General features: G+C 43.7%; 1 protein-coding gene across 9 annotated transcripts in view; it reads right to left on the bottom strand.

Moving 5' to 3' along the window:
• EML1 (EMAP like 1) overlaps positions 1-27285 on the bottom strand; it is a 160945-nt gene that overhangs the window by 108997 nt on the left and 24663 nt on the right. The window contains exon 1 of one of the 9 annotated variants that reach the window (XM_074326939.2): positions 3210-3420. The exons of 5 other annotated variants lie outside the window; for them this stretch is intronic. In XM_074326939.2, coding sequence (XP_074183040.1) covers positions 3210-3414 — 205 coding nt within the window. In that variant the 5' untranslated portion in view covers positions 3415-3420. Of the gene's footprint in view, positions 1-3209; positions 3421-27285 lie in introns of those variants that run through there. 3 more of the 9 variants (XM_074326940.2, XM_074326941.2, XM_074326942.2) reach the window with 3 other exon arrangements.

Genomic DNA, 27285 nt, shown 5'->3' with positions numbered 1-27285 from the left:
GAAATGAAGTACTGACACATACCACAACTTGGACGAACCTTAAATCGTTATGCTAAGTAAAGGATGCCAGACACAAAAGGTTAATTATGGTTTGATTCCATTTATATTAAACATCCAGACTCTAAAGAGATAGAAAGTAGGTTCACAGTCATCAGGGTCTAACGTGATGGGGGAAAGGGAGTAACTGCTACTAAGTACTGGGGTTTCTTTTGGGAGTGATAAAAATGTTCTCAAGTTAGATAGTGGTTGGTGATGCTTGCACAATTCTGTGAATATACTAAATGCCACTTAATTATATACTTTAAAAGGGTGAGTTTTTATGGTATGTGAATAATATCTCAATAAAGCTGTTATTAAATTCAAACAAAAAAGATTTGGACTGGTATCCAAGCCTTACTAGCTGTGTGACCTTATAAAGTTACCAAACCGCCTTAAACCTCAGTTTCCTTATATGTAAAAGAAGGTGGTAATACTACCTACCTCAAGGGAGGTCTTCAAAGAAAATATGGAGTAAAGGATGGTAATTCCCAAATCATAAATTGATAAATTATAGCTTTTCTCCACTTTTCAGCAATTGCAGCTTTTCTTAGAGCAATAAAAGAAGTTTGTGATTTCTAGCCCACTTTACAGAGTGCTAAATACTCGGAAGAAAAATACTGCACAAATTTTCCACTTAAAAGAGAGAGCCAGTATCTAAAAGATGAAAATAACTAGTCTTTTCAGGAGCCTAGATACTGCCTAATTTACATTTTGCAGACACAGCAAGAAAAAAAGTTTACGGGGAAGATAGAAATTTCATTCATTAGAACAAAGCTTTCTCCTGCTCCCTTCTCATTTGTATACCACCTTCTATCTTTAGCTCTCCAGGAAGACGTTAAGTGTGACAGTCATCCAAATAATAAGTATGGGTTGTATTTTTCTGAAGTTAATATATCACTATGACTTTTTAGTTACTGCCACTATCAAAAGCATGGAGCGTACTCAACATATAAAAATTCTTCAGTTCATATATTATGCTGTTGTAGTCTTGCCATTGTAATGTAAATCTCTAATTTAAGAAGAAAAAAATGTTTCAATGTAGCTAATAAAATAACCAAATGTTTAACTTAGCTCTCGGTGAAATGGTGTTTCTGTGACCCACTGCTTTAACTGAATCACCACAGTAATCAACTGAATTGTATTCATTTACATTTTCACTTAGTGGAAGCCTCTTAAAATGAATAATTTCACATCAAAACATCTGTTGCGTAAGACATCATCAGTTAACATTCATTTCTGCCCCACAGACTATTCTTGCTTTAGACTTAATTCATAAGGTAACCAAAAAATAACAAGTAACAGAGCTAAGAACTTTTTGAGAAAAGTAATTCAACAGTTACGATTTACTCAATTGTGTATTGAAGTGATCTTATTGTTTGATTCTAGTTAAAGTAGTTTTGCTTTAAACTGTTACCCATACAATACGTAAGAGCTGGTTTTCACTTTCTTCTAGATACCATTACTAGTAAAATACCTTATCAATATCTCTAAACTACCAATTAACAAGAAAAGGCAGAAAACCATAAAATTCAAGACTAGATGTGTAGGTCAACTTCATGACTAAACAGCTATTTATGTACAATATGACCAGGCCCTCAAACAACTGCTCAAATAAAAATATCTAGGCTCATTTCATAACCTAAATCAAACTGTCAACATATATGACCACATATGAATTTTTTAAAAGCCTGGAAATCATTTAATTTTTCGGCCACATGCCTTGCACAACTAACACAGGGGGAATTCTATCACAAGCACGTAGGAGGTGGTACTACCTCTTACATCAAAAATAGTAATTCAAATATGATTGATTATAAGGCAATTAAGGAAGCTAGCCAAAATTTAATTGAGAACGCTATTCAACCTACTGGAGTGTAAAACCATTCCCATGACTCTAAGGGATTCCAGGGGCCAGCGAAGTACCAAGTACTCTCTCCATCTGCCTTATCACCTTCCGAGGATCAAAAACCACAGGGGTTCTGCTCTGGGACGACTGTTAAATGTGAAGAGCGTCAAAACTTTCATTCCACTGAAAAGGGCATTACTAAGTTCGTGAAGGCCTGCCTGTGATTGATATGAAATTACAAGCTGCCAAAACTATCAGAATATACCCTTTTCCATGAAACAGATGATAAATTTCACCAGAGATTAAAATATCATTATAGAGGAGGAATCAACACACTCACTAATCTTTATTGCTACAGCTAATACCTACTATTTGCAAACAGGTGTTAAATAGCTATAAAAGTTCCCCTAAGTCACACTTACAATTGCAAAATAAATAGCTTGAGTTGTCAAAGCGTCTAGAATTCCAAATTATTCCATCTGCACGATAGACAGATTCTATAAAATGCACATATTTTCCCCCGTTACAAATTTTTGGGGCCCTCTGATAGAGCAATAAATCCAAGATATAAAAAAAAAATTGTGTTGTTAATTTTTGTGCATGAATTATCACACATCATGTTCTGATAAAATATGCAATGTGCTGTGAAACTCTCTTTCATGCCTGCTAGTGAGACTAAAATCTTTCAGGCATGTAGGATTTTACATTTTTTTAAAAGATGCCATATTGGTAGCTATTAATGTTTCCTTCCTGAAAAAAAAAAACAACAACAACAACAAAAAACTATCACCCCATAAACAAAATAAGTGGAAACACTTTCAAGGTAGGTCCATTTGCGTGTGCATTTAGATTGCATTCAACCGGGATGCTTTCATCAAAGTGAATGGATGCTGAGGGTCCATCCGCAACAAACACTGTGTGCACGCTCCTAAGAGTGTTTTGTTATTAAGTGATTTGTTTGCCGAGTTCTTCATCCAGACCTTTCCAAACAGATGTGAGTTTGGAAGCAGAACGCAACACGTCCCCGGAGCCCGGGGGTGGCCGGGCCTCCCCACGCGCTGCCCGGCGGGTGCGCTCATGCGGGTGGCGCCGGGACCAGCCGGCCCCGCGCGCACTGGCCGGAGCTGGGGCTGGGCATCCGCGGCGGGGCGGGGGCGGGGGCGCGGCGAGCCCGGCCCCGGCCCGCGGCCCAGCACAATGCGCCCCAGCGGCGGGAACCGCGCTCCCCTCCGCCGCAACTTTGCGCGGCCTCCCCGGCCGCCCGGCCTCGCCCCTCGGCCCGGCCCCCGCCGCGGCCCCCACCCTCCCGGCCGCCGCCGCTCACCGTTGCAGAACTGGAGCAGCGAGGACGTGTCGTACAGGCTGCTGTAGCTCGAGAAGCCGTCCTCCATGCTGAGGCCGCCGGGCAGCGCCCGCTCCCCCGGCCCGGCCGCGCCGCCGCCGCTCACCCCCACACTGAGCCGCCCGAGCCGCGGCCGGCGCTTGGCGCTGGGGCCGGCCCTGCTGTGGCGGCCGCTGCCGGTTACCATGGCAACCCCGGGCCCGCCGCCGCTGCCGCGGGAGCCGGAGCCCGCTCTGCTCGCCAGGGGGCGCCCGCGGCGGGGACGTGGCCGGGCGGGGCCAGGGGCGGAGTCGCGGGCCAGGCGGAGCCTGCCGTGTCCCCAGAGCCGAGGGCGGGCGTGCTGCCCAGCGGGCGGGGATGCTGCGGGAGCGCCCGGTCCAGAGCCGCCGCCTCCCGGAGGGCGAGGCGTTGGGTGCGAGGGGACAAAGGCGAGCTGGGAGGGCAGCGGCGACGCGGGAGGGGGCGGGGAACCCTACCACGGGTTTTACACTGTCACTTGGCCAGGGCTACCCTTCCTGCGGACACCGAAGCCCGCGCTCCCCGGAGGCGCTGTCCCCGCGCCCGCTGGCAGTTCCAGGACCAAACATGGACAACTTGAGAGCCCAATTCAGCTGCCTTTCCACCTCAGAGCAACTCCGCTTTTGGCCACGTCCTGCGAGGCGCGCCCGCCCCTCTTTCCCCACTGTCTTCCTCCGCAGCAGCGTCCTGTCTCCAGGGAGAATTAGCACGCGGCTCATAACTCCGCTTGTACCTTTGCTCATGAGTGGGAAAAGATTCGGCTTCCCACTTCAAAAAGGGGCCGTTGTTCTATTGGGCTGGAAAGTCCAGGCGTTTCAAGGAGCTAAGACGTCTGCGCTGTTCTCTCCCCCATCTGACCAGCCCCCGGGGAGCACGTTCGTTACATTACACACTTGTTAATTTGTTACGGGACCCAAGGAAATCTGTACTCTATCTCGGAAAGAGGACAAAATCCCACAGCAGGAAAAACACACAAATCCACCCGTTTGTAACTTTGCCAGTCCACGCACACACACAGGCTAGGTTGATGATACGAGTTTCACTACCTGTCGCCTTAAGTAAAGGTGCTTGTAAACGACGATAGAGTACTTGGATTGGATGGATAATCTTCTGGCTTGGTCCAGAAAAGACTGCACAACAGTCATGCTCCTTGTTGCATGATAGTTAGAATTCATTTACATGTAAAACTCGGAGTGATTTCAAGTTGTAGCTATTAATTGTGTAGGTTGAACACATTTAGGAGAAATGAAGACTAAGCAGAAAGTTGCTCTTAGGGAAATCTGTGAGCTTTCCTGGGACTCAGAGGCTCAGAGAGGCCTGTGCTTCTACAAGCAGAAGGCAGGGTCAGGGACGAGCTCTGTCTCTGCATGTGGCACGTTTGGCATAGGGTTGCCATGGCTGGCAGGAGCTGCTGTAGCCAAGGGAGCAGTGGACGCTCTTGTCCGGGGCCTCAGCAGGGAGACCAAGCACAGAAGAACAGAAGACGATTGTTCATGAACAAGGTCCAAGTGGGAGGCTGAAGGGCTACAGGTGCTGTTGGTTTGACAGCGACCTGGTGTTTGAAGGACAGTATGAGGGACAATGGCAGTGATCGTGGAGGAAAGGAGCAGGGCCTGCTGACAGGCCAATGGGCTGGTCTGACATGACTGGCCCTGGACAGCTTGTACTGCAGACAGTGGGAAGTAAGAGTGGATGGACACAGAGAATGGGGCCAGGTAAGAGCCCCAGCAGAGGAGACCCAGCAGGAGACAAAGGGAGGCAGGGGTTTGTCACGCAAGCAAATGGCTGATAAGAGTGCTGTTAAGGGGATGAGTCTGAGTGCAAACTGGTCCCTAAGTGCAGGGACCAGGGGCATACCAGAGTGTCTGCAGCACTCCAGAAATAAGGCATGAAGCACGGATGGTCAGAAGGAAAAAAGACTGAGGGACGGGACAGAGGGAGACTGCTACAGGACCAAACAGCTGGAGAAACAGGCAGGCCGAGAAGGGACAGCAAACCTCCCCTTAGAAATGTCCTGTGGCCACTGGAGATGCGAGACCAGCTCACCCGTGAAAGAATTGGGATTTGGGAGATGATGGCAAAGAGGCAATAAATGAACTGTCTAATGCAGAGAATGCAAGGTCAGACAGGAGCTGGGCAGAGCCTTGGAGAGGGAGGAGAGGAGAGTCCAAAGGAACAGTCAGGGGGCAGGGAAATCAGCCTAGGGTATTGTTTCATTAAGCTAAGAGCACAGAAAGCTGCAAAGAGGTGGGCCTTGTCACAGGGAGGTCAAGGGGAACGAGGCTGGGAAAGACCCTTCCATCTGGTGGCAGAGGACTTGCAGGTTACCTGAAGCATCTTGGTGAGCAGTGGGGACGGAAGCTGAGCTGTTAGACAGCAAAACGAGAGCACATGAAGATGTGTGTTTCAGGACTCTGGCAGGAAGGAATTGGGGGCCAAATATAGAGGACAGGGATGTCAGAGGGTCACATAAAGTCTCCATACCCTACCCAGTACCGTTGGACCCTCTGTATCTCTAAGGCAAGAGCAGGTGCTATGGAGATGGGGCTTTTGGAGGGTGAGACTTAATACAGGTGCAAATTTGAACTTTGCCCTTCTCAGTTTCTCATTCCCCATCTTATCCCCTTGTGTCCAATCTTTACACTATCTCTACTCCACTTTGTGGCTTTATGCATCAGGATACATTGGATAATTCGCATAAAAAGCTGACGTGTGGCATTCTTAAACTTGGAAAGGAAATGAGAAGCAGAAAAAGATGATTAAAAGATGGTTCTTTTTTAAAATGTTAGTGTCCCACTGTAAACCTGAAGCTGAAGCTGAATAATACTGAATGTCAACTATAATTCAATATATTGGTATATGTAGTCACCAGATGTGGAGTACAGCACAGGGAATAGAGTCAATGAAATTATAACAGCTATCTACGATGTCAGAGGGGTAGTAGATTAGGAGAGGGGGGTTACCACTTTGGGAGGAGCGTAAATGTCTATTACATTGTTTCATACACCTGAAACTAATAAAAAAAAGATTAAAAAAAATAATGTAAGTGTCCTTGATTTATGTTAAAAGTATGATATTTGATGGCCCCAACTAAAAATGATTAAGGAATAAAGAAAATTCAGAAACGGGACAGGTGAAAAACTGAGCTGGAGATTTTCTTAGAAGATTTTACTTCCTTTAGAGCAAAATTGCAAATAACAATTAAGAACTCAGTCCACTTGCTTTTGAGATGATAAAGACTGTTATTACATTCTTAACCTAGAATATTAAACAGTTATGTTTTTCCCACAGTGATAAAAGCATACTCTAAAAAAATGCAACCTTTAGTATAATTACAAGGCTATGCATGTTAAGTCAATTAGGTATAATCTACACAGCATTAAAAAAAAGATCTATGGAGAAAGTTCAAGAAAAATCTCTGAAAACTTAATAATGTGAGATTTTGCGCCCAAACATTTGAACAGATTGTTAGTCCATGTCATTTTGAGATAATTTATGGCCTGAGTCCAAAGACTGTTGTCATTATAGTAAGTGATGTACACTCTCGGGGACAATATAACCATAGCATTCAGTGCATTAATAGCACCATTTGTACAACATGTGAAAGAGAGAAAGGAAAATGGGAGCCCTGTAGCCTTTATTCATAGAGAAGAAATAAAGAAAAAATTACCCAGAAACATGGGCATCTATTGTTTAATTCAACATTCCTCCAAAAATCGTTGCATAGTACCAGGCAGCACGCTTGGGGCTGGGCATACACTGTGGGTGGCTGTAAAGTCAATGTAAAGTGTCACTCAGCACTTTAAAAAAATAAAATAGAAAATTCCACTCTGGGTATATACACCCAAAGGAATCGAAAGCAGGGTCTCGAAGATATATTTGTTGCGCCCATGTTCATAGCAGCATTATTCACAATGACCAAAATGTGGAAACAGCCCAAGTGTCTGTCGATGGATGAATGGATAAACAACATGTGGTCTGTCCATACAATGGAATATTATTCTGTCTTACAAAGGAAAGAAATTCTGGCACACGCTACAACACGAATGGGCCTCGTGGACATTCTGCTAAGTGAAATAAGCCAGTCAAAGAAGGACAACTATTGCATGATTCTACTTATATGAGGTTCCTAGAGTAGTTGAATACATAGACAGTGGAATGGTGGGTGCCAAGGGCTGCGGGGAGGGGAATTAGTGTTTAACGGGGATAGAGTTTCAATTTGGGATGTTGAAAATGGTCTGGAGATGGACGGTGGTGATGGTGGCCCAGCAATGTGAATGTGCTTAATGCCGCTGAACCGTACACGTAAGGACAGTTAAATTTTACAGTATGTATTTTACCACAAGAAAAAATATGACATGGAATCGGAATATCAGAGTGCACTGAACAGGGTAAGAAGAAGTAGTTTTGTTTGAAGCATTGGTCTTTACTTGAAATGTCTGGATGTGTGCTGAGTTGTGATGTAAATGTATTTCTCCCTATAGATCCCGAAGCCTAAGGAAACATTCGGGCATATAATAACCATACACATAAATGTATCACTACAAACTGTGAAACATGCTGTGAAACAAAAAGAGAAGGAAGGGTTTCAGATTATTCCAGAAGGTCTGAATTGGACTGAGGAGTAAAAGGTGGAACCAGAGTAGCAGTGGGCAAACCTGAGGAAATGAGATTGGTTACGAGGCAGGAGAGAGAGCAGCCTGTGTACGTGGGGGTTCTGATTTCATTCTAAGAGTGAAGAGAAGTTGCCGTTCAGTTAGTGTCATGGGTTAAATTGAGCCCCGGCTCGGCCCCAAATCCATATGTTGAAGTCCTAATGTCTAATGCTTCAGCAAGTGATTGGGAGATGGGGATCTTTACACAGGTAATCAAGTTAAAGTGAGGCCATTACAGTGGACGCTAATCCAATATGACTGCTGTCCATATAAGAAGAGGCATTGAGGACACAGACACACACAAAGGGAAGACCATGTGAAGACCCAGGGAGAAGACGGCCGTCTACAAGGAAGGAGAGAAGCCTGCAATAGATCTTTCCCTCACAGCCCTCGGAAGGAACCAGCCCTGCCATCAACGTGGCCTTTGAGCCTCTGGAACTGTGAAACAACACATTTCCGTTGTTTAAGCCTCCCAGTTGTGGTACTTTTTTACAGCAGCCCCAGCTAACTAGTACGGTTAGTGTAGAATGTCAAAGTCAACAACTGGCTATTCCACAGATTCAGGAACCTATCATTACTGGTATTAAAATACAAAATACACTTTCTCATGATAAGATTGTTGCTCTATAAAAATGAGTGGTAATCACAGATTCTTAGCATCAATAAAGAACATCAAATTCCGAGATCTCCAACCTGCAGGCTGATCCAGCTGTACTTTTTTACAACATCCCTGACTAGTGGTCCCTCAGCCCATTGCAAAGTTGAAGAGCTTGAATCATTAGAAAGATTGTTGCTTATTTTTATCCCAAATAGCCCTCCCCAACGCATCCTTCACAGATCCTCCTTTTGTCTGGTTGATTTAATCTCTCTTTGTCCTGGTGCAGGCTTTTGTCTGCTCCGAAACGTTGCAATCACAGCCTGTGTCCTGGTTTCCCCACCTCTGTGTTGTTACTCCAGGGTTAACTTGCCCAAAGAGGGCTTAACGAGGTCATTTCACTCTCTGTTGCCTACCCCATTAAGTGCAAACATCTTGGCTGAGACTTCAAGTCTGTGTTCCTGCCGCAAATGCTGTCTTTGGCATCTGACACGCTCCTGCCACACCACGTGATCCACAACTCCTCCTCACGACGCTCAGACAAGCCATGCGCTTGAGTGGCCTGGACCTTTGCCCGTGCCCCACCTTCCCTGCCCGCCAGCATAGAAGCTGCCCTATCATCTGCATGAACTTGGCGGCCTCTGCAGTCACGAGCAATGCTGTCTGCTGCACTCCCACACCTGCTGGTAGTTTACTGTATCCCCTCTGTTAGTCTGCCTTGCCTTGTAGGAACGTGTGTGTGTCCATCTTCCCTAGGCGATTCGGTGACTTTAGTGCCTGTCATGCTGACACAGTGTTGAAAGCAGCTGGTACCGAGTAAATGCTGAGTGAATGAATGAATGAATGAATGAATGAATGAATGAACGAACCCTCTACACAAAATCAGTTGCCCATCACACGCAATAGGCTTTCAAACGCCGAGAGAGCGCATCTTCTCCAAGGTCAAGTTCTCCCTTTCCTCCCTGTCCCGCATATGGCATAGTTTCTAGACACCTTGTCTGCATAGGTGTCCACCCCACCCAACTGGACTCTTTCTCCTGAATCCTTGTACCCAGAACTGAATACAGTAACCTCACAGGACCGACCTGGGTGGCAGTTGCCTTTAATAAATTGAATGTTATATTTCTATTGATGCAACTGAAGTTTGTATTGATTTCTTTTTATTGCATCCAGGATACATGCTGTTGGTTCATCTTGAACTTGCCATCAATTATAAACCAATCAGTCTTTTCAAATGAACTGCTGTTGGGTCTTCTCCTTCCAATACTGAGCTAATTAATTTTTTGTCTTAATCTAAAGACAGGATTTATCTTCACCCCTGTTAAATGTCATTTTGTTGGTTTCAATCCATCCTTTTAGCCAATCAAAATCTTTTAAACTCTTAAATCAGGCACCTGACACATCAGCGCTTGACAGCAGCAAATGTGCCATAACAAGCCTGTTAATGTTTTCTTCGTCCTCGTAATGGACAAACACATTAGCGGTGCAGGAGGGAGTGGAGCGCTGGACAACCTTGGACACGCCTCACCAGCTGCATCTCCATTGATCTACTTATCAATACTCTGAATATGTTTGTCCAACTAAATATGAAATCGCCCCAACTCTTCGCTCGCCCAGCCTATGTTTCTCTCTCTCATCCACGCCATTTTATGAAGCAGTTTAACCAATGCTCTGCAAATCCAGTCTGGTAACTCCATGAAAAGAGAGAACAGCGTTGGTTTGGCTCTTAGTAACCCTTTTCCTTCCAAGTGCATACACACCAGCTCTTCGGAGATCTGTTAACATTTTTGCTCAGAACCAACATTATCATCAAACTTATCTATATTTTCCAGAACCCAGCTTTTTCTACTTTTTGGAAAATTATGACTTTTTTTTTCCCTTTTCTGTTTTCTGCAACTCCCATCTGGCAAAATCCAAGACAGTTTGCCCAGGCTTCTAGAAGGGATTTGCAGTAACTAAGCAGTCCCCTAGCCCCCCTCTCTCACTGTCTTGGGCTCTGACAGTTCCTCCTAAGGGTCATTTCTTCAACGCTCTCCAGTTTCAAATTTATTCTCCTTAGTAAAGAAAAAGAAACCCACAGCGTAAAGTCCTAAATATGCACATAGGTGTTCAGAGTCTTTCACGGCCCCCATTCCTCAGCCTCTGTCAATCCATGCTGCTTTTCATTCCCTGAACACCCACAACTGTCTGCCCCCAGGGATTCCTTGTGTGATTCCCGCTATTGGAAATGCCCTCCATTCAATCTGTGAGCTCAGCTCAGATGCTACCTCGCCTCTGTCCCACCAGAGTCCCTGCCCCCTCGGATTGCTAATGGTAGCCAGCACCTTTCCTCTGTGCTAACGAACCTGTCTGTGAAGCTCTGTAGAAACTGGACTGTCGGCACCATGGGGACACCATGGCAGGGGAGGAGGGCCCTGCTCTTGCCTGTGTGTGTGTTCACGCATCCTCCCACAGCAGCCAACATGGAGTCTTCACAGCATTCTCCCTGGCCTCGGCCTGGCTGGGAGCCTGAGACTCAGGTGTGGAGGCAGGTCTACAGCTCATCTCACACGAAGGTGAGGCGTTCGTAACCTGGTGCACCCAGCTGCCTCTCTACCTGTGCACCACCTGTCCTGGTGGGTGGGATGGGTAAGAAGCGCTGGACAAGAAAACACCATGTGATGAGCACAGCCTTACCGAGGGCTCTCCCACTTCATTATCCTATCACTAAAATGTAGACACTGCAGAATCATGAACGTCAGAGCTTTCCACAGGTAACCTGTTAATTGTCCAAATGGATATGAAAATGCCTTGTTATCTAAGAAACCCATGGCTTTTTCCCACGATAGGTTATTCTCTCACAAGTGTTCTTAATGATTTGCATCCATCAAAAGAATTGACATGTTTTGAAGTGTCTGAAGTGAAGTGAAAAAAGAAAAGCAACATTCAGTTGGTTCTCTCTTTTAAAAATGTCACTCCATCTAGGAAACTCGACGTCACAATTGTCTCTAATTCATACAGTGATGCAGTCACTGCAGTATATTGCAAACAAAATTTCCATCCTAGCATCTCCACCGAACAATGTCATTTTCAGGAATTTTTGTTCATTTGCTCCATCATGTTACCTGTGAGGTTTTGTGGCCATTCTTGGCTTGCCACCGACTAGCCACAGAGTAAATACACTAATATTAGGTCAACTACTCATCGCAGGGTGCTGGAGCAGCCCGCTGTACTCGGCTTCCTGGGTGCTCATCAACTCTCTCCCTTTGACTCTGAAGTATTCTGGTTTGGATGACAAATTATATGGTCATCCTAGCTAATATGGAAAGACCTAGAATCTATCCATATTGAACACTGAAAAAAATTATTGAGGTTCATACAGGTATGTTTAAAATGCCATCCAAAGGTGCCTCATAGCATCAAAGTTGTAAGAAATATAGGGAAGTTACCAGAAATCTGATTATTTATCAGTAAAGTCAACTGAAAGACCCACTTCTGGGATTTGCTTGGTCCGTTCCCAATACCATCATCATGGGCTTTTTCATCCCAGTGGTCCAGATACACAATACTTATTTATAATTAACAAAGTGTCCGGGAACCCTTCCGAAAACTTTTGCCTGTGGAGTCCAGGTTTCAGTTCTCCCACTGATTAAGATGGAGGCTTAATGGGTCTCCTGATCAGAGGTCATTGGCAAGAGGCTGCTCCACTTCCCTCTGTTGTCTACTTGTTCACTGGGTTCTTCATTGCTGACAGTTGCTGGCTGCTGACCATTGGTTCACTCACACACACTGATGCCCACTCTGTGCTGGGACCAGGGGACACAGAAGGAATACAGCACCAGCCTGCCCCCTGAAGGGCTCCTGGTCCAGAAGGGGAGCAAACACACAAGAACACACCAAAGCAATCAGGAGGGACCACACACACAGAGACTCACTGGGGGAATGTGTCGGCCACCGACTGTCCTTGCATCGGCTCCATTCCAGTCTCTCTCTCCCCCTCTCTGCCACGTGAGGACACAGCGAGAAGGTGGCTGTCCGCAAGCCAGGAAGAGAGCCCTCACCGGGAACTGACCATGCTGGCAGCCTGATCATAGACCCCTAACCTCCAGAACTGTGAGAAATACATTTCCAATGTTCAAGCCTCATCTGTGGTATTTTGTTATGGTGGCTCAACAGGACTAAGACAGAAGCAGTTAGATTCCTTCTTGATCCTCCCTGCAGAACGCTGGATGTTTAATCTCTGGAACAGGAGAACTAAAGGATTCTCTGCACGAACAGATACCAGGGGGACCATCCTGAGCTGAAGACAAAGGATAGCCTAACGCTGAATGATGGCACCGCACCCAGCCCCTTCCCACCCTCAGCTCCCAGAATCCTGGCTTCCAGTGCCTGTTCTCCAAACAAGAATGTAAATAGAAGACGGTTCTTTAGGGAATATGAGAAACTCTTGGGAAAAGACCCAGAGTTATGGAAAGTCAGGAATCACAGGGAAGTCCTCCTGTTCACATGTCTCCTCTGTGGACTCAGAGCTTCTAGGCAGTGTTTGCGTGCTCCTCTCTAAAATTTGAATGGAGAGCCAAGAATCTGTAAACATCTGGGAAAACATACAAAGAAAAAAGGGAGGGGGGATATGAGGAAACAGACAATACAGATAACGGAAGGAAATAAAGCTGCCGTTGACATTCTCAAAGGTCAAAGTTATTGCAGTCACAAAACAAAGACAAGATGCTAAAATTCAATGATAAAAAAGTGTCTGGAAATTTAAAAATATGACACTAAGATAAAATATCCACAAAAAACTCTAAAATAGAATTAAGAAAATCTCCCAGAAAAATAGAACAAAAAGACATAGCAATATAGAACATAGGAGAAAAAGTTCAATAATTATATTGGGAAGTTCAATGTATGAATAAAAGGAATTTCAGAAAGCAAAAATGAAGAAAATACAGGGAGGAAAATCATCAAATAAATAATTCAAGAAAAATTCCCAGAACAAAGGGACAGGAATTTCTAGATTAAAGAGTCTGCTAAGGGGTGGCTGGATGGCTCAGTTGGTTAGAGAGTGAACTCTTAACAATAAGGTTCCTAGTTCGATTCCTACATGGGCCAGTGAGCTGCACCCTCCACAACTAGATTGAAGACAACGAGCTGCAGCTGAGCTGCCGGTGGGCGGCCAGATGGCTCAGTTGGTTAGAGCACAAGCTCTTAACAAGTTTGCCGGTCAATTCCCGCATGGGATGGTGGGCTGATCCCCCAGCAACTAGATTGAAGGACAACAACTTGACTTGGAGCTGATGAGTCCTGGAAAAAACACAGTTACCCAATTAAAAAGAAAAAGAAAAAAAGAAGTCTACTAAGTGCTCAGCACAATGGAGAAAGAAAGAAAAGTACAAAAAAATTATAGCCATGTGACATTTTAGAACACTGGAAATAAGGAAACCATTCTAAAAACTTCCCAAAAGAAACAACAGGTCTAAGGCAAAGATTTAAGAATTACAATGGCACTGGATTTCTGAACAGCAATGAGAGGAGCTGGAACACAATAAAGAAATGCAAAAAGTAAATTTTTGAGGGAAACTCATTTTCAACCTATAGTCACAGGCCCAGACAAACCATCAAATCAAATATATGAGTAGACTAAAGAGATCTTCACTCATGCAAGGTCTCAAAAATTTATCTCCTGTGTGCCTTCTTTCTCAGGTAGTTACTGCAGGACGTGCTCCACCAAAACGAAGGAGTTGCCAAGAAAGAAGAAGACATGGGATCTGGGAAACAAGGAATTAAACCCATAAGAGAGGTCAAAGGAATCCCCAGGAAAATGGGACGAGAGATTCCCAAGACAACAATTGTGCAATGAACAGTAACAGTTGTGCACGTAGGCAGCCCCGTCAGATTACAGGCAGAGGACAGAGGCTCTGGAGAAACGCCACCTAGAAGATGAAATTAGAAGCTATGGAAAGGAGATTTACACATTAGCCAGAGTATTTGGGGATGACTTAGTGATAGACACATGGAAAATAGAAAACAATTGCTTACTCCAGGGGAAAAAAAATTGTAGGAGAAAGGAAACTCAATTGTATAGTGTATGGCTTAAATGTGAATAGTGTTTCATAGTCATAATATAAAACAATGATAACACAACTATATTGGAAAGATGGGGAGAAGTGTGTGTGTACATGTGGATTTGTAGGGAGTGATGTGAAAGAGAACTAAGCCTTCACCTTCCATGGTGGGACATTAACAGAAATAAATTCCTGAACCTGGAAAATCAGGAAGTATTGGTATTCCCATGTTATTTCAAAAAAGATAAAGGACTACCAAAAGGAATGGATAAAATATCTGGAAGTGGCGGCTGCTTCTGGAAGTAGGAATGTGGGGCTGGCATGGGAAATGAGGGAAGGCAACTGCTAGTTTTGGGTATTAAGCCTTGTAGAACGATTTGAGTTTTAAAGATATGTGCAGTATGACTTCAATAAATTTAAATTAAATTTAAAATCAAATGTACATTTTGTAATCTAACTTCTTGAGCTTCAATTTGTTTATTTGTTCTTTAGTTTGTTCGTTCGTTCATTCATTCATTCATTCATTCATTCACTCATTCATTCTACAATCATTTGCTGTGAGGCCCTGTTCAGAAGGTCAGGTGCTCTGCTAGATGAAGATAGAGCCTCAGTTCCTGCCCCTAAGGATGCGTCCCTTCGAATAAGAAAAGCTTCACGGAGGCTAAAGATTTATGTTTCTTGTTACTTTGCTTTGCATAGTAGATGGATTTCCCTAAGAACTCTACATTTGTAAACCAGTTGAAGTCTGGGGATACTGTGTGGCTGGAGCTTGTGATTTAAAGGGGTCTTATGATAAATCTTTCAGGAAAAAGAATTCCCCCCATAATATGTCAATGTGTAAACTTGTATTTTCATATATTGGCCACACTGGTGAGAAATAAATGTGGCAGCAGGAGAGGTAGTGTGAGCACAAATTTATGGGCCACATGTCACCATTTAGGAAGAGGGGAGCTCATTTATGACCAGTATTACTAATGACAACAAATTAGAATTCATTTATACACCATATACTGAGATGTGGTCCTTAATTACATTTTTATGTGCATTCTTAATGATGTCGTTTAGTGATTAAAAACTAACCATATCCAATAAATGGGATAGTAAAACGTTCAGCTACACATCATCAGGATTCTGCATAATGAATTTCACAGGATGTTACATTTTCTCCATTTATAACAGATATAATTACTTCCTTTCAGCGACACCCATAGGGGCACCGAGGAGAAATTCTTCTATATATTTAATATATGAATGGCTGTTATCTGCTGAGAATTTAGTTTTGCCCGTAGGACATTTTATTGCACCAAATGAGAGCAGCAGGCAAATATTCTTAAAAGATAACCCTAGTTTGGAGAAACCATCTGTTTTAGTTGGAAGAGTGTACACATAAACTGTACCGTGAAAATTTGCTGTGAAAATGCGTCTTTCTCCCAAATGTTACCTTTTGTGCTATGACTATTTATAATGTCCTGGGTGGACCTACAAAATGTTTTATTCCAAGTCCCCGTTGATATCCCCATACAGCCACTATGTGGGCAACAGAAGCAGCTAAGAATTTATCCCCTTCCACTAGGAGTGCCTTTCAAATTGGTACAAAAATTATGTTAAGTGAAATACATCCCACCTACTCTGGTTTATCTCAAATGCCATTTACTCAAATGCCACTTCCTCGGGGGACCCTTTCCGCTCTCCCTGCCAGATGGCCTCTCCCTCCTCTGAACCCCTTGGCACCTAGTGCTGTCCACACGAGCTCGTCCTTCGAGACCACGCCTTGTCCACCCAGTGGGCTCTGCACTCCCTGAGAACACAGACAGGGTCCCTCCGATGCTCTGCAATTGGAAGATAGATTTGACTTGGAGACACAGGTCCCTGTAACTTTTCAAGAAGGCTGCGATGCTCTGCCTGTGTCTTAGGCACTGTGCCAGAAAGCTGCATTCCTAATTGCATAACAGTATTAAAATGGAAAGTGCATGTCAGTGTGAAACGAGGAACAACTGCCTTATTTTTGGGGGGAGGGGAAAAATGGAGGAGGAATTTGTGACCAGAAAAGCTCCTTACCATCACTGGACTAGTTTCCATTTTAAGCTAATTAGTAAATTGCATTTTTTTGCTCTTTAACTAACTAGGTTAAATTTAGCTCATCTTTTCCCTTAAAGTCAAGCTGTCAGTGGGATTTGCAATTAAAATTTTCACTCTCAACTTTCTCTCCCATTCAGGGGATGTTGGCAACGCACCCCGTCTTCCAGCCCTCCTCTCTGCAGCTTCTCCCCAACCCAGGGCTCCATGTGGACACAGCAAGACGACTCCTTACCCCTAGGCTTGAGGGTCACAGCATGGCTGACATCCTTGGATTGCCCCCACAAGCAGGCAGGGCACGTACCCACAGCTGCAAATCCGCCCTCAGTCACGTAGCTGAACTCCTATCAGATACCAGGCCTGGAGGCCCCCTGATGCGTATGACAAGGACCCTTTGCTTGTTGGACACGGGGAGTTCTGGGGGGGGGGGGTCTCAGAAGAGGAGGCTGGGTGGCAGGAGAAAAGGATGCCCACAGGGAGAGAGTCGGGGAATGAGCACTACAGAAGCATTTGAATCTTTTCATAATCAGCATGGCCAAACCAGGGGGTACCTGCTGACTCTGGGCCCTGCCAGGACCCAAAGACGTCTAAGAATGTCACGGTGAGGAGTGTGGAAAGATGTTAGTGCGCAGGAGCCCAGGTCGCCCCCGCACGGCTGTCTCTGGTGACCAGTCATTCTGAGAGCAAGGAAAGGACCCCCACCCCTAGAATCCCAGCCTCTCACCTCCAAGCCCTCTGCTCTTTGCTTGGAACTCTGCGTTACTCCTCCCACACTGTCTCCCCTAGAGCCCTGCAAAGGGCTCTTCCCACCCACCCCCAAGTGAGGGTCAGGTGCACCCCCATGGCCCAGCAGCCCAGCCCCTCAGCAGGATGGCCTTGGGGTGGGAAAGGGGAAGATGCTCACCCAGCCTTCGTTGGGCAGAAGAAAGACACCAGGCCAGTTCCTCCCTGTGTGAGCAGCCCGGCTGCCCCTCCTCCAAGGGGAGGTGGGGAGGCAGAGACCAGCCTTATGAGCGGAGGGCCTGCATCTGATTTCTCTCAGAGCAGCCATTAAGCAAGATGGGCAGTTGATTGCCAAGAAGAGAAGAGGAGGCATCCATTATGCAGGCACTAATGGGTCTCAGCCTCCAGCACTGCTCGGGGGGAGCAGGGCGGGTCTGTGAGGGGGGAGCAGCACCCACCTCGGCTGGCTGGATCCTTTCCCATCCACACTTCTGTTCCCTGCCAGGGGACCCTGCATATCTGGGTGGTGGCAAGTAGGGCAAAGGATGCCATCTCAGGGGACCGGCTGCAGTTAGTGTAATCAGCTCAGTGGCCTGGGGAGTCTACAGAGTAGCGAGGGGCCCTGGGAACAAGCACCACATCTTTGCAGTCAGAGAGACTGGGAATTTCGCTGGAGAACTACCTGTGGGAAAACTGGGAAACACTTTTTTCTCTCCCACATGTGTGACTGACATTGAGCAAATATCCACTCTTCTCTGGGCCTGACATAGGCGGGAAGGGGATTCCGGGACCTCCAGCGTCTTTCCTGCCCTGGTAAATGCAACCAATTCTCAAGAAAAAAGTCAATCAATGGATACCAACCCAAAGATGACCCAGATATTGGAAATATTAGCAAAGAACTTTAAAGCAGCTATTCTAACAATACTCAACGAAGTAGAGAAAAATATGTCTAAATAAAGAATACAAAGGACATTTCAGTTGAGAAACATGACATATAAAAATAAGGCCCTGGCTGGATCAGAGTCCCCCACACACCACCCACAGAACTGTGAGGAAAACGTGGAGTGTGTTTGTCACGGCAATGGATGAATTTAGTTTCAGGACTTTGCCTGTTTCTGAGATGGTCCAGCTGAGATTTTCATAGCCTTTCTTTTATGAAACAATGGGCAGAGTACATGGTCCCTATTTTTAAATGTCCTCCTTTAGCAAAATAAAAAGTTGGCAGCCTTATGTTGATGCCCCGAGAGGTCAGAGACAGTGACAGTCTGTGAATCCTGTTTAGCAGCAAGGACTCTCACTTTGGGCTTTGGTCACTGCAGGCCAGAGGGGTGGGAAGGGGGAGGGGACACAGATGTGGGGACAGCACGGTGACCACCCTGCTCCCCGTGTGCTCAGGACACAAAGCCTCTAAACCTTGGGCAGGGGAGGGAGAAGCTCTTGCATTTTATTCCTTCAATGAGCCCTTATGCACAGAGCACCTGCTCCTCATCTGCCAGCCATTAGAGCACCATGGGTCAAGCTGTGGTCATGACCCACTCACGGGTCACGAAATCAATTTAACAAGGGGCTGAGACCAGCATCCTTTAAATGAAATATTGTAGAATAATATAAAGCAGAAAATATCAGAGTATATCCTATGTAGATATGTAGTAGGGTAAGTATTGATGCATGAACCTTTTGCTTCAAATACATATGTATTTGTTTTTTGTTTCGAATATATATTCACATATACATACACACACGTATATATATATACCAGGGGTACCAACAAAATGTATACAAGTGAACACTTTGGTCAACGGTGCTCAAGCAGTAGTTTGCTGTAATCAGAAGTGTCTGGATGCTGATGGCAACCATTTTGAGCACCTCTTGTAATTGCAGAAGTCAAACGTGACTTGTATTCATCTTTTGTTATCGGTATATTTTGAGTGTTATAATTTTAATAAAGTATTCCCTTCTTAAAATGTGTATATCTTTTTTCGGCATATATATATATATATATATATGATATTCCTCTTCTGTATGGAGGAGTAAATTCCTCACAAACTAACTCTCCTGCAGACAACATCTACAAATTATGGACAAAATGACAAAATGAGCTCCTGAGGGCCCTAGACAATAAACAAAAGTAGGCAGTTTTTGGAGCATCAAAACCTAGAAGAGTCAACCCACATGGGGCAAGTTTCCCATTTTTGGGCTTTGCCCTGAGGGCAGCCGAATTTGTGGTGGGGGCACAAGCTGACTAAATTCAGTAGGAAGGCTGTTGTCCTTCCAGACAGAGGAACCAGGAGAAGGAGCCTTGGATAACCAGGGTAGTTGGAGAATGGGGAGGAGCCCCATAAAGGAAAGAGCCAGAGGAAAACCCCAAATTCTGTGTGTAAACACTGCCCATATCTTCAGCTGACCCCCAAACCACACACGTGCATGGCATATTAAAAGCAGTCTAAACTGAAATCTGAGCACCTACCCACTGCACATGTCACAGAGTTTAAAATTTGAGTCTAACCAAGTTAATTGCCTGCTGAAATGGAAACATCAACACTCTTCAACACAATATCGCAGAATCCAGTTTCCACAATAGAACATTCACAACCACCAGGACACAATCCAATGTGAAGAGCCAGGCAAAAGCAACCCACGCTCAAGAAAAAAGTCAGTCAACAGATACCAACCCAAAGATGGCCCAGATAGTGAAAATATTAGATAAGAACTTTAAAGCAGTTGTTCTAACAATACTCAATGAAGTGGAGAAAAATATGTCTATATAAAGAATACATAGGACATTTCAGTTGAGAAACATAAAATATAAAAATGAACCAACTGGCAGCATTATTCCTGATAACTAAAAAGTGAAAACAATCCAAATGTCCATCAACTGATGAATGAATAAACAAAATATGGTAGATCCATACAGTGGAATATTATTGAGCCATAAAAAGGAAGTAATGATGCATGCTGCAACATGGAGGAATCTTGGAAACATTATGTTAAGTAAAAGAAGCCAGTCACAAAACACCACATATTGTCTGATTCAATTAACAGGAAATTTCCAGAATAGGAAAATCTACAAAGACAAAACGTAGGTTAGTAGTTGCCAGGAGCTGAGGAGAAGGAGAAATTAAGAATGATTGCTAATGGGTATTGTATTTCTTTGGGGAGTAATGAAATGTTTTTGAATTTTATGCTGGTAATTATTCCACAACTTTGTAAACATACTAAAAACCACTGAATTATACATTTAAAAATTAATTGTATAAAAATTTTAGAATTGAAAACCACAATATCTTAAATGAAAAAAATTCATTGGATGAACTCAGAATGAGAGTGGAAATTACAGAAGTGGTAAAGCATCAGTAAGCTTGAAGAGAGATGAATAAAAATTTTCCATTTTGAAATATATAGAGAGAAGATAGAATAAAATTAACAGAGTCTCAGGGACATAGAAAGCAATATCAGAAGTCTAAAAGTGTCAGAGGAGAGAAAAGAGAGAATGAAGAGGAAAAGTATTAGAAAAAATACTAGATAAAAACTTCCCACATTTGGAGAAAAACTTAAATTATAGTTTCAAGAAGCTCAGCAAAATCTGAATGAGATAAATGGAGAAAACTATGCTTTAGGTCTATTGTGGTCAAACTACAGAAAACCAAAGATGAAGACAAAATCTTGAAAGCAGAAAGAGAAAAGCCATAAATTATAAACAGGGGATCAATGATTTGAATGACTGTGGACATTTCATCAGAAATCATGGAGGTCAGAATATAGTGGAACAACATCTTTAAAGTATTGAAATAAAAAAGATATTGTCAACCCAGAATTCTATATTCAGCAAAATTATGTTTCAAGATTGAAGATGAAATAAAGACATTTTAAAATAAAGGGAACATTGGTAGTTTATCACCTCCAGACCTGCACAATAAGAAATGCTAAAAGAAGTTCTTCAGTCTGAAGGGAAATTATGCAGGAGGGATCTTCAAATCTTCATGAATGAATGAAGGGCATCAGAAATAGTAAATATTTGCATAAATATAAAAGATCAAGTTGCCTCTTAATTTAAAAAATTACCTTTGACTATTTGAAGCAAATGTTATAACACTGTCTTGTGGGATTTACAGTAGATGTAGACATAACATATTGCAATGATAGTGTAAAGGATAGTGGGAATGAGGAAAAATGGACCTACATGGTTGCAAAGTTCCTACATTTTGTGTGAAGTAGTGCCATATTAACTTTAAGTAAACAATGAAAAATTAAGACGTGTACTATAATCCCTAGAGTAACCACTGAAAAAAGCAGTGCAAAGAGGTGTAGCTGAAAAGTCAACCAGTAAATTAAAATGTAATTCTTAGAAATAGTCAAATAATCCTCCCAAAAGGGCAGAAAAGGTGAATAGAGAGATTAAAAACAGAGGTGATAAAACAGAAAATAAATAATAAAATGGTAGACTCATATCCAGTGAAGCCAATAATTACATTAAATGTTAATAGGCTAAATAAACACTGTAATTTGAAGGCAGAGATTATTAGAATGGAAAAACAAATAAGATACAATTATATGCAGCCCACAAGAGACCCATTTTAAATACAAAACCATATCTAGACTGAAAGCAAATGGGTAGAAAAGGGTGTAACAAGCAAACAATAAGTACGACAAGGTTGGAGTGACTATATTAATATCAGATAAAATAGACTTCAGGGCAAAGACTATTACTAGAGCTAAAGATAGATAACTTCATAATAATTAAAGGGTTAATTTACTTGGAGATCCAAGATGGCTAAGTAGATAAACACTGTGCCTCCTTCCCTCCATGAACACATTAAAATTACAACTAAATTATGGAACAATCAACCTGGAGAACCATCTGAACTCTGGCTGAACAGTTTTATAACTAAGGATATAAAGAAGCCAGGTCGAGACTGGTAGGAGGCGCGGAGATGTGGAACGGGCCTCACACCTGTGTGTGGCAGTTGAGAATCAGGAGGGATATCTCAGCTGCAGAGGTTTTCTCCAGAGGAGCTAAGGGACCCCAACCGCCCACACCAGGCTCCCCAGCCTGGAGTACTGGTGCCAGGAAGAAGAGACCCCACAACATTGGTCTGTGAAAAACAGTGGGGATTCCAACCATCCGGGTGGGACCAAAGGATGCGAGGAAACCCAGACATCCTCTTAAATGTCCTGTGCAAAGACTCACTCGCTTGGAGGCACTTACCTTGGGCTCCAGTGGAGGGACGGTGACTCTCAGGGGCATCAGAGGAATATGGGGGCAGGCTGAGCTGTGTGGCTTCAGTGGGAAGGCTGGAGGACAGTCAGCATTTTAACAGTGTGGAGCCCTCCTTCCATGCAGCCAGCTGGTGGGCACCATCTTTCCTATGTTAAGCCTGCCCCGTGTGCTTACGACCAAATTTAAATCGGATTGGCCTGGTGAGCTCTGGCCCTGCCCCACCCACTTTCTCTTGAGCAGCCAGACCCACCTGTATTGCACTCTTTCTTGGAAAACTATCAGAGTCTGCAGGTCCCAGGAGGGCAGCAACTGGCCTTGGTGTGCTCTGAAACTTTTGCTGAGTACCTCCAGGCTCAGCATTGGCACCAAATCAGAATCTACATTAACCTGGTGAACACAATGCTTCCCACTCTAGTGACTCCCTGAGACCTTGCCTCACCCAACTTGCACGCCGCACAAGGCTCTATCAGCATCTGACGTTTAAGGGAGCTGGCAGGTGACAACAGGCCTCAGGGTATCCTGGCTTTTTGCGGAGCTACCCCAGGCCCAGTACTGGGGCAGCCATCCTTGGTTTGCAGCGTGGCCTCTCCAGGTTTAGCACAGGCAGTGAACAACCATAGATCACTTTGTAGCTCCTACTAGGTAGTCCCTGGCCAGTCACAGGTAGTGTTTGACCTGGGCATTCTCCAGAGCCCTTCCAAAGAAGTCCCAAAACCAATTCACTTGGAAGTTGGCTTCAGACCACAGCAGAGCACCGCCCAATTAGCTCCCCAAGCAACACACACAAAAGGCAGTCTCGACAGGCACCAGAGCCCACGGGGCAAATCCCACTCAAGGGGGTAAGCCTGTAAGCTGTGGACAGAGCCAAACCCCACAGCCAATCAGCCTGAAGGCCAATCCCACACCCTGGTGTGCCAATGACAATCAAGGCTCAACCGTAACACACAACCCACACAAGGGACACTTCTGGAGCACAAGGTGCAGGCGACCAGGGAGACTATGCCAGGGCCCCATAATCCGCCTACTACATAAGCCCACCCAGCCAAGACTGGGAGATATAGCAGTCCCATCTAATTCACAGAAACAAGCACAGGGAGGCAGCCATAATGAGGAAACAAAGAAATATGTCCCAAATGAAAGAACAGGAGAAAAGTCCAGAAAAAGAACAAATCAAATGGAGGCAAGCAACCTACCAGATAGAGTACAAAACAATGGTTATTAGGATACTCAGAGAACTTCAACAAGAGATAGCAAGCATAAAAAAAAGGACATAGAAACTATAAAACAGAACCAGCCAGAAATGAAGACTATAACTGAAATGCACTAAGAGGAATCACCAGCAGACTAGATGAAGCAAAAAATCGAATCAGCGATTTGGAAGACAAGGTAGCAGATCACACCCAATCAGAACAGCAAAAAGAAAAAAGAAAATATTTTTTTTATGAGGATAGTTGAAGAGCCCTCTGGGACAACGTCAGCATAACAACATTTCTATCTTAGACGTTACCAGAGGAGAAAAGAGAAAGCAAGGGACTGAGAACTTACTTGAAGAAAAAATGACTGAATTCTTTCCTAACCTGGTGAGGGAAATAAACATATAAGCCCAGGAAGTACACAGAGTCCCAAACAAGATGAACCCAAACAGGCCCACACCTAGGCAGGGGTCTACAACCAAGATTACTCTACCCAGCAAGGCTGTCATTTAGAATCAAAGATAAAGAGCTTCCCAGACAAGAAAAAGCTAAAGGAGTTCATCGCCACCAAACCAGTATTACAAGGAATGTTACAGGAACTTCGTTAAAACATGAGAAAATGATCAAAATTATGAATAATAAAATGGCAATAGCTACATATCTAGCAACAATTACTTTCAATGTAAATGGATTAAATGCGCCGATCAAAAGACATAAGAGGGCTGAATGGATTAGAAAATAAGACCCTTACATATGCTGCCTACAAGAGACTCACTTCAGATTGAAAGACACACACAGATGGAAAAATAAAGGGCAGGAAAAAGATATTTCATGAAAATGGAAACAAGCAAACAAAAAAGCTGAGGTAGCAATACTTATACCAGACAAAATAGACTTTAAAATAAAGGCTATAACAAGAGACAAAGAAGGACCCAGTAATCCCACTTCTGGGTATTTATCTGAAGAAACCCAAAACACTACTTCCAAGGGACATGTGCATCATATGTTCATTGCAGTGTTGTTTACAATGGCCAAGATGTGGAGGCAGCCTGGGTGTCCATCGATGGAAGAATGGATAAATAGGAGGTGGTGCGTATATACAATGGAATATTGCTCGGCCATGGAAGGGAATAGGCTCTTGCCACCTGCAGCAGCATGATGGACCTAGAGGGTATTGTGCTGAGTGGAGTGTGTCAGACAGAGAAAGACAGATGCAATGTGATTTTGCTTATATGTGGAATCTAAAGAACAAAATAAACAAGACAGAAACAAACTCATAGATACAAAGAACATTTTGATGATTACCTGATGGAAGGGGGCTGAAAAAAGGGAAGGAATGAAGAGGTACACATTGATTGTTATGAAGTAGTTATGGGGATGTAGGGTATCACATAAGGAATACAGTCAATGACTCTGTAATAACTATGTATGGTGTCAGATGGGCACTAGACTTCTTGTGGTGATAGATGGGAGGGAGGTGGGGACAGGTTGAAAAAGGTGAAGGGATTAAGAAGCACAAATTGGTAGTTACAAAATAGTCATGAGGATGTAAATTAAAGCATAGAGAATGTAGACAATGATATAGTAATAACTATAGTGCCAGGTGGGTACTAGACTAGCCAGGGGGTCACTTCTTAAATTATGTAAATGTTTAACCACTATACTATGCACCTGAAATTAATATACAATAATACTGAATATCGACTGTAATTGAAAAATTTTAAAGGGGGAAAGGTGAAGGGAAATAAGAGGTCCAAATTTTCACATATGAAAGAAATAAGTCATCGGGATGTAATGTACAGCATAGGGAATATAGTCAATAATACTGTGATAGCATGGTATGGTGTCAGATGGTTGCTGGACTTATGGTGATCACTTCTTTAGGTATATAAATGTTGCATAACTATGGTATGCCCCTGAAACTAATATAATATTGTATGTTAACTATATTTTAAATAAAATCATTTTAAAAAATTAAAAATAAATATCTTTCTTACATCTGTCTAAAAAGGGGCCATTCATCAGGAAGACATAACAAGAATAAATGTATATGTGCCAAATAACAGAGCCTCAAAACAAATAAAGCAAAAATTGACAGCTTTAAAGGGGAGAAATAGATAATTGCAAAATCATACTCTTCTCTCAGCAATTTATAGAACAGTTAGACCAAAAACAAAAACAAACAAAACACACACACACACAAAAAAACAACAACAGTTAGACCAAAAAAAGAAAAAAATCAGTAATGACAGAGAGGATCCCAACACATTTTGACCTACTTGATATTTCTACACATGGGTTATGATGTGAAACATATTTCTTACTATGACTCATTTCTTTAAAAAGTTTGAAAACTACTCTTCCAGAGTAAACACAGAGGCTTGAACTATAGACTCTGCAAAATTCAACTTCTAGTGGGTGAGGCAGACACAGGTCATTATAATACCAGTGGAAATTGATATAAGGAAAAGTAGGAAAGATGAGGAATTTTTATGGAGTATGTACTATACACCAGTGTCTGTGCTTAATCCATTACACAGTTATATCATTCTTATTCCTTGGCCAGGTGGTATTATCATCCTTGTTTCTCAGGTGAGGAAACTGAGGCCCACAGAAGCAAAATAACTGGGATAGCGTCAACTGGACTTTGAACCAGCTCTGATGCCTACAAAACAGCCATTGGAAAACTGAGAGGGTAATTCCTTTACTTGGGAGGAAAAAGGATAGAGTGGTACAAGGACCTTTAGGTGTTATTAGAACGGGGTGGATAAGGAGAGGAAAGAAACGGTGTGAGCAGAAGTGAGGAAGTTTGTGTGTGACATCTGTGGATGTCAGGTGACAGGAATTTGGAGGAAACATGGGGGGCTGTAGGGAAATGTGGCTGAGGGGTTCAAGTCCAGTTGAGCCCCCAATTCTATCCCCAGGCAAAGGGAGAAAGGGGGTGATAATGGAATAAAGAGGACGTGGGGGTCTTACTCATCTCCCCCTCCTTGGCTGGCTGCTCTGGGAGATACAGAAAGGAGTTTTCCCTATATTTAAGTTGAGTGTCCCCAGTGTGATGTTCTGAGGCTACCTGAGCGTTCAAGGAAAGCACGTCCAGAGGACATCATGGCAGTTGATCAAATGCTGAAACACACGCCCATCCTTGGGCCAGACTGGTGTCTTACAGGTCGGTAATGGGTAGTGTAGAGACATGCAAACAGTTAGCACCCCCTTCACTAGATGTGAACCCCAAAATGAGTGACATCCGATTGATCACATAAACCAAGGAAGCGTGGACCATCTGTTCTAAATGCATGACTGGGGGAAGGGACTCCCAGATGAGAGAGGCACTTATTTGCCTGCCCGCTTCCGGGGAGATCCAGGGCCAGCGCTGAGCACTAAGATGAATTCTGTGGAACTCGTGTGCTCCGACTTCCAAAGGGATGCCCTGTACGTGCTCCCAGAGCCTTCTCCTGATGGCACACACTGCAGGGGCCCTGGGGCCAGAGCTATGTCCTCTGGGACGATGTTTTTCTTGGCATCGCAGGAATGAGTTC

Source organism: Rhinolophus sinicus, chromosome 3 (genome assembly GCF_057876585.1).
Source record: "Rhinolophus sinicus isolate RSI-liver-muscle chromosome 3, RSI-T2T, whole genome shotgun sequence".
Classification (NCBI taxonomy): Eukaryota; Metazoa; Chordata; class Mammalia; order Chiroptera; family Rhinolophidae; genus Rhinolophus; species Rhinolophus sinicus.
This window is presented reverse-complemented; position numbering and strand designations above follow the sequence as displayed.